The sequence below is a fragment of the Musca autumnalis genome, unplaced genomic scaffold, assembly GCF_047663935.1.
Source record: "Musca autumnalis isolate F117 unplaced genomic scaffold, ASM4766393v1 scaffold_5, whole genome shotgun sequence".
NCBI lineage: Eukaryota > Metazoa > Arthropoda > Insecta > Diptera > Muscidae > Musca > Musca autumnalis.
In genome coordinates, this window is record NW_027412088.1 from 54,318,380 (window position 1) to 54,326,327 (window position 7,948).

Genomic DNA, 7,948 nt, shown 5'->3' on the forward strand with positions numbered 1-7,948 from the left:
CATTAAAGACCCCCAAGAGAAGAGGTTTACGACCTTCAAAAAAAAAAAAAAAAAAAAAAAAACGGGTTGCTGGTGGGCTTATAACCTGAATTTTGAACGTTTGTGAGAAAGATAGAATACTTCTTTCTCTACGCTGACAATTGACGTTATTAGACAAGCAATCCACACATATAACAATTAATTGGTCAAACTCTTGGAGAAGAGTGTAACTCTCGGTCTGATCACTCGAGATCAACTGGGAAGACATACCTCTATCAACAACCAATTCTACTTATGCAGTGCAAAATGTGGATCTATTAGAAGTTTTATCAAAATGTATCAATTTTAAGTAATTCTATTGTTTCTGATACAATTTTTATTTATAAATCCATAATCAATCCATAAGATAAATCCATAGATGCATAACCCTAATAACCACAATTAGCCAAACTTGCCCAATTGCATGCCATGGTATTTAAATCAAAATATAAATCTGGCGGACACGAGAAATCATAACGTCTTCCTCCAATACACTGATAAAAACGGTTGCAGTCTGTTTCATGGGTAAAATAGCCCTCCGATGCACAAACAACTGTTGATGATGGAGCATTTGTAGTAGAAGTTGATGTTACTTCAGGTTTGTTAGTGGTCTTAGCTGTTGTCGTTGCGATAGTTGTTGAAGTTGGCACTTGGCTTGAATTTGTATATCCTGTGTATATTTTACGATTTATGGCATTCAATAGAGGAAATTTCTCACCGCATTCTCCGTGAAAATCATCGGTTTCAATGGACCACAGCATAACACCACCCAAGTCCAAAGAATTCATAAATTCCATTTTCTCGTCAAGACTTTGGACATTATCATAGCTGATCCATTGATTATCCTTATACATATAGGGTGCACCATGTGCAACATCGTACACTGTTGACCAGCTTGGTTGTAGAGTACAAATTTCATTATAGCCCATAAAACCCGATTCCTGGGTATAAGGTCCTGCTGCACCAGCTCCAGAACAACGCGAACCAGGCGTGGTCAGTGCCGCATTTGATAATTGGAAAGTGCGGCCATAAAAAGCCAAACCTAAGATTAATTTGGATGTGGGAGCACCTAAATAAAAGAGGGGGAAGTGTTAATACCGAGTTGTGTCTCAACCGGAATCTTTGGCATCTTACCATTTTCTAACCAATATGAAATACAATTTTCAACATTATTTTCACCCTGTCCTCTCAGGGGAGCATTGAAACCCAATACACCATCTGAAGCCATGCCCAAGTCATAGGTCATAACATTGATGAAATCGACATATTTGGCAATATTTGGTATGTCATAGGATAGGGAAGCTGTGTAAGCGGATGCACCCACAGCAATGCTTAATTCCAGGTCCAAAGGTCCCAAACTGTAAAAAAAACAGATAGTAGAAGAATTTGTTAAAAGATTTGTGGGTAGACCTAACATTTTGTTTTTTTAGAAGCGATAAAGGATAAGAATATGGAAAGGGTCTTAAGAAGCACCCATTCCTATGGAAAGGGTCTTAAGAAGCACCCATTCCTATGGAAAGGGTCTTAAGAAGCACCCATTCCTATGGAAAGGGTCTTAAGAAGCACCCATTCCTATGGAAAGGGTCTTAAGAAGCACCCATTCCTATGGAAAGGGTCTTAAGAAGCACCCATTCCTATGGAAAGGGTCTTAAGAAGCACCCATTCCTATGGAAAGGGTCTTAAGAAGCACCCATTCCTATGGAAAGGGTCTTAAGAAGCACCCATTCCTATGGAAAGGGTCTTAAGAAGCACCCATTCCTATGGAAAGGGTCTTAAGAAGCACCCATTCCTATGGAAAGGGTCTTAAGAAGCACCCATTCCTATGGAAAGGGTCTTAAGAAGCACCCATTCCTATGGAAAGGGTCTTAAGAAGCACCCATTCCTATGGAAAGGGTCTTAAGAAGCACCCATTCCTATGGAAAGGGTCTTAAGAAGCACCCATTCCTATGGAAAGGGTCTTAAGAAGCACCCATTCCTATGGAAAGGGTCTTAAGAAGCACCCATTCCTATGGAAAGGGTCTTAAGAAGCACCCATTCCTATGGAAAGGGTCTTAAGAAGCACCCATTCCTATGGAAAGGGTCTTAAGAAGCACCCATTCCTATGGAAAGGGTCTTAAGAAGCACCCATTCCTATGGAAAGGGTCTTAAGAAGCACCCATTCCTATGGAAAGGGTCTTAAGAAGCACCCATTCCTATGGAAAGGGTCTTAAGAAGCACCCATTCCTATGGAAAGGGTCTTAAGAAGCACCCATTCCTATGGAAAGGGTCTTAAGAAGCACCCATTCCTATGGAAAGGGTCTTAAGAAGCACCCATTCCTATGGAAAGGGTCTTAAAAAGCACCCATTCCTACAGAAAGGGTCTTAAGAAGCACCCATTCCTATGGAAAGGGTCTTAAAAAGCACCCATTCCTACAGAAAAGGGTCTTAAGAAGCACCCATTCCTATGGAAAGGGTCTTAAGAAGCACCCATTCCTATGGAAAGGGTCTTAAGAAGCACCCATTCCTATGGAAAGGGTCTTAAGAAGCACCCATTCCTATGGAAAGGGTCTTAAGAAGCACCCACAGCTGGATGTGCCCCCCTCCAGGCAGCATTGAGATCAGAACTGAAGATTGTACGATCTTAGTAGCAGAATTCCGACCACAAACTGCCCCAAGATTCTAGGGGTCTAATTCGACACGTGAACGTAGTGTCGTCCGCGGCAAACTGAAATGTAGAAACGAGGTCCTCAAGTCCCTAGCCGGCAGCACTTGGGGTGCAGATAAAGAAACCTTGTTGACCACATATAACGCGATAGGTCGGTCTGTGGTAAGCTATGCGGCGCTAGTTTGGCCCCCGAATTTAGTTGATACGCATTGGAAACAGATTCAAACTTGTCAGAATGCCGCCCTGAGAACAGCAACCGGGCACCTCCTCAAGTCTTCAGTGTACCATATACATAAGGAGGCAAAGATTCTTCCAGTACAACAACACAATGAGATGCTTTCGTTGCAATACTTGATGGTGTGTTACCGTGAGAGCCACTCCAATCACCATCTGCTGCCTAGGCCCGACACACCCTGGTATATCTGGAGAGGGAGGTCCAAAAATATAGGAGAGAACCCCTAGATCAACAGGCATATCAGGCAGGTCTGAATAGCATTCACACGGACGCAGTTGCTAAAACCATAAGCAAATACAGAGTGAGTGAATAAAGTCCTCGGAGTACAGCCCCTATTGCATCTGAGGAGCGTCAGCTGGCACGACATACCAGAGAAGTTTTGGCTCAACTACGCTCGGGATATTGCAGTCGCCTAAATTCTCATTGGGCGGACGTCACACTGCACCTTTTCAACTGCCCTGCCAAACCTACTTATCTAATTCCAGTGGGTCTGTGGTTCCCATTGAAGCAGCCACTTTCCTGGAACTGGTGATAGACCCAGAGCCAGATTGATCAGAAGAACGAACACGCAAACACTATAATAAACACTGTTACAGCAGCAACAAAACTTTCGAGTACCCCCCCCACTTCAAAAATTTCACTTAAGTGCATTTTAATGGCTGTTCCAGGATTGTTTTGAAATTTTTACCGAAGGTACTCCTTGTTGTCCGGTTTATAGTAAAATTATGCTTTTTCGTGGGCAACTTTATGGTTACTGATAAAATGACCTAAAAACACTTTTGTTTTTTAACGACCTGAACCTATAGAAGATCTCTCAGATGTTTCCTATGCATAGCAGAAGGCCTTATAACTTTTTATATACATACATACATACATACATACATACATATATAAAATCTGCAGATTATCTTCTGTATAGAAGATCTTCTATTATTCCCTTAAATAATTTTTTCCTCTTACCTTTCCTTTAATTCCTTTAAAAGTAAGACAAAATTTTGTTTATCATCCGCGGAGCCACCACGTTGTCCTGGATATTCCCAATCCAAATCTAAACCATCGAAACCATGTTGACTTATGAAATCCAATGAAGTTTGAATAAAAGTTTTACGTTTCAAGGGATCAGCAGCCATTTGAGAATATTTTATGGAACCTTCATTCCAACCACCAACAGCAGCCATAACCTTAAGATTTGGATTGCTGGTCTTTAAGGCCATTGTTCTTTTAATAAAATCTAAAAAAATGAAATCCCACTGTCATAAAAAATTGCAAAACCATAAAGCTGAAAACATATCCAACGTTTGGGTAAAGTTTTGTGTCGTTTTGTCCGTTTTTACACTGTTTGGGCATGATGCCGAAAAATTCAAATTCATTTGAAATATATGCCGGCAAACAGATCAACGCTGGACTTTGGTGTCGGCGTCGCCCTCTTGTTGTTGTTTTTTTCTCAACGCCCAACACAAAACTTTACTCAAACGTTGGATGTGTTTTCAGCTTAAGTCCTCCACCACATACTTAAATACACATCTAGCCATGAATCCAACATGCGAAATTCTCCCAATTCCGTTATGCCAAAAAAGGAATAACTCAAATGGGTACACAAATCAGGATTAATGTTTTCCGGTTCAAAGCGACCAAGTCCCGGGCGATAATTTGCCCATGTGCCAAAGTAGCAATTGATGATTTTAGCTATGAAACAGAGTTACAAAACAATTCCGTATATTAACGGAAAATCTTCAAAGGGTATTTAAATAATACTTACCATGGCAGATAAATGCCGGTTGCAGTAAGCAACAGAATATTATAAGCGTTCGTAAAGATTTCATTGTGATACTTATCTGTCTATCTTTTAAAACGAAATGTAACAAAATGTTTTCTTTAATTTGCTTTTATAGCACTGATATCTCCGGGGTGTATTGCTGGGAGAATTATTTACCTCAATAATAAAAAACTAAATACCCCAATTTAGGCCCAAAATGTTATTTCAAAATAACATCTACTAAGTTTTGGGAGATATTCTGTGTTTGTGATTCAATTTGTAACTGCTCAAAATAATCGCATTGGAACTAAAGGAGGAGTATAAATGTGGATTTGTTTAACATGCCCAAAGACAAAAATTGAACTGTTCCTTTATTTTTTAACTGGTAAAAGCGGCAAAAGTAGTAAAAATTGTGAACTGCTGTCATTTGAATCGTATACTTCTTGAAGTAAGGGAACGCTTTTCGAGTAAAATGTGATAAAAACTTGATGATTCTTGCACGTAAAGGAACAGAGCTAATATGTTTTTGTTCTCTTCTTTGACATCAAAGTATATGATTGTTGATTTGATGTTTCCGCGTTAATAAAAATACATTCAGTATCGCTGACGACGTATTTTCGCTTTAAAGCTGGGGTAGGTTCAGCGGGGCCAGGGTCGTCACAAGTATTTATTTGTTATAGGAAATTAAAAAGAGGAAAGGCACACAAATGATTCTTCTTTTCTTTAAAACTTTATAAAAAACAACAATTATTCATTAGTACAAATTATACTGAAGACGAAGTTTGGGCATTGGCCGAGCGTTTGGCGCCGGCCTTTTGGCAGGACAGCAGCCCATGAATTTTGACGACAGGACAATTGGCGGCGGTGTTGGCACAGCAGCCCCAATGCTGACGGCAGAATAGTTGGCAGCGGCTTTGATACGGTAGCGGCCCGATGGATGACGACGACAGAATAATTGGTGGAGGTTTTGGCTCAGCAGAGGCCGAAGATCGTTGAAGTGGCACCACAGTTATGTATATGTCTGAAGTCAAGGGCACGGTAGTCCCCCTTTCAATTCCAAACGCACTCAACTAATATGTCTAAAACCTAGGGCACGTCAATCCCCCTTTGACTCCAAAACAAACACTTCACAAATATGCCTAAAGCCAAGGGCACGGTAATCCTCCGCTTGACTCTAGACCACACACACAATATGCCTAAAGAACTTGACTCTAAACCAGTGTTGCCGAATTTGCTGATTTATCGTCATTTTGACGATTTTTTGGCCCAAAATTGAAAAATGACGATTTGACGATTTTATGGTCCAAAATGACGATTTTTCACCTAAGCCAGAAATGCATGAAATAAAAGACGATAACTACATTTTGACCAAAGTTTCACGAAGGATTTTGAGGAAAGCAATGTTCCAAACTCGATTTTTGAGCTTTTTAATGTTTTATAGCAATTTCCAGACGAATTGGCTATATTTAGGCACATATCTGGCATATCTAGGCACAGGTATTTCATAATGTTTGCCACACATTCAAATTACATGAGCTGAAAATTTTCGTTTAGTTTTGGTAATAGATGAAAATCTTCCTTAAAAAGTTTTCGAGATAAAATATTACTTATATATATTTTGTTATAAAAAATATGAGTCCAGCTTTATTAAGCTGTCAGCCAGTTTTGAATGAAGATTATTATCGATTTTCGAATGCCCAACAACCAAAATGTACGTGTACGGACAAATATGGACAGTCACACAGTCCAGCGAGCGATATTTGAGCTAAGCTACCATTTAAAATGGCAATGTGTACCCAGCTTTACCATACTACATTGCTTCAAACTCGATAACCATAGGAAAACTATCATCTTCTGAAAGCCGTTTTATAGCAGTATTTAAGTGATATTGGGTTAGTTTTATTGCTGTGGATTGTATATCTTATGTTGTCAGTCGCATTCACAAAAATAGCAGCAAAAAATCGCATTAAACGGTAACCAAACCGAGTTTTGGACCATGTTGACGATTTTTTGACGATTTTTGAAATATTGTTGACGATTTGACGATTTTTTTGACGATTTCTGATCAAAAACTGTCGGCAACGCTGCTCTAAACACAACACAAACCTTCTTCTTCATCTTAGCCGATGGCAACGTTAAAAACCCCACTCAACTCAACAGAACTACTACACTACTTCCACATTTGCCAAGGGAACGTTATAAACACCACTTGCACACCAGCCATCTATGTATTTATACCTGTTGGCGGTAGGACAGCATGACGTCTGGTAGTTCTGTTAGTCCATATTTACATTAGGCAATTGTCAGTTTGTAAGCGTCTGGTCTTGGAGGACTTCAATGCACATCATGAGTTGTGGCATTCGGTCCTCGGAAACGAACAGAAGGGTACAGCGCTAGCCGAGCAGATTGATAGATCTACGTTTTGCGCGCTCAATGAGGATTAGCGGAGAGCGCCAGAGTTCGCCAGACATAACCGTGTCACCTGGTCTGAAAAATGACGTCACCTAGCAACCCGTCATTTCCCTTGGATTAGGCCATATTCCTATAATTGTCTCAATTAGCAGACCACCCGATTTCATCACCTGTGAAAGCCGCACTTTCGTCAATCATGGGAAAGCTGATTGGCCGACTTTCGGAGAGTTTTTTAATCACCGCTTCAGAGAGCTGCTCAATGCTTCTGAAGTTCGGGTAACGGAAAGCACGTTCCAAGGCCACATCACAGCTACAGCCGCTCGCCATATACTTTCTGGTCCAATACCCGAAGAGAGACCAAACTTCCCAGCAGAGGCGACGGGATTAGCAAATGAGTGTGATGAATATTTTTCCTGTCGCGTTGCACTTATATTCGCGTACCATACTGGCGTCGCATAGCTTACCACAGACCGACTTATCGCTTTATATGTGGTCAAGAAGGTTGCTTTAACTGCACTCCAAGTGCTACCGGCTAGGGAACGACATTCAACTCTTTTCTCACCTCTGCAGTCCATGTGGCGAACAGAGTGGCGGTAGATTGTTGGATATTTAAATATTCCTCGCGTGGAAAAAGTTGGTGAGATCAGTCAACTAGGAGTTCAGCCTTTCACAAATAACATCAAGGATGGTGACGCCACGATCGTACAATCATCCGCATACGTTACGATCTCAATTCCGTCCGAGCCGGAATACAGGAAAGGTGGAGTTTAAACAGTACCGAAAATATTACCTCACTTTTATGATCTCTCTGTTTCACTCTACGGCGTCCACACATAATGGATTATTCAAACATGGCCATAGGTTTGTCTGCTCGATGTCCTCA

General features: G+C 40.7%; 1 protein-coding gene across 1 annotated transcript; it reads right to left on the bottom strand.

The window, feature by feature from the left end:
* Positions 1 to 337: 337 nt before the first annotated feature.
* LOC141387256 (acidic mammalian chitinase-like) lies at positions 338 to 4,947 on the bottom strand. The gene is made up of 5 exons (XM_073956659.1): positions 4,657 to 4,947; positions 4,410 to 4,583; positions 3,858 to 4,128; positions 1,153 to 1,376; positions 338 to 1,087 (listed from the first exon to the last, which is right to left on the bottom strand). The coding sequence occupies exons 1-5, from the start codon at positions 4,718 to 4,720 to the stop codon at positions 408 to 410; spliced, it is 1,413 nt and encodes a 470-aa protein (XP_073812760.1). The 5' UTR covers positions 4,721 to 4,947; the 3' UTR covers positions 338 to 407.
* Positions 4,948 to 7,948: the final 3,001 nt, after the last annotated feature.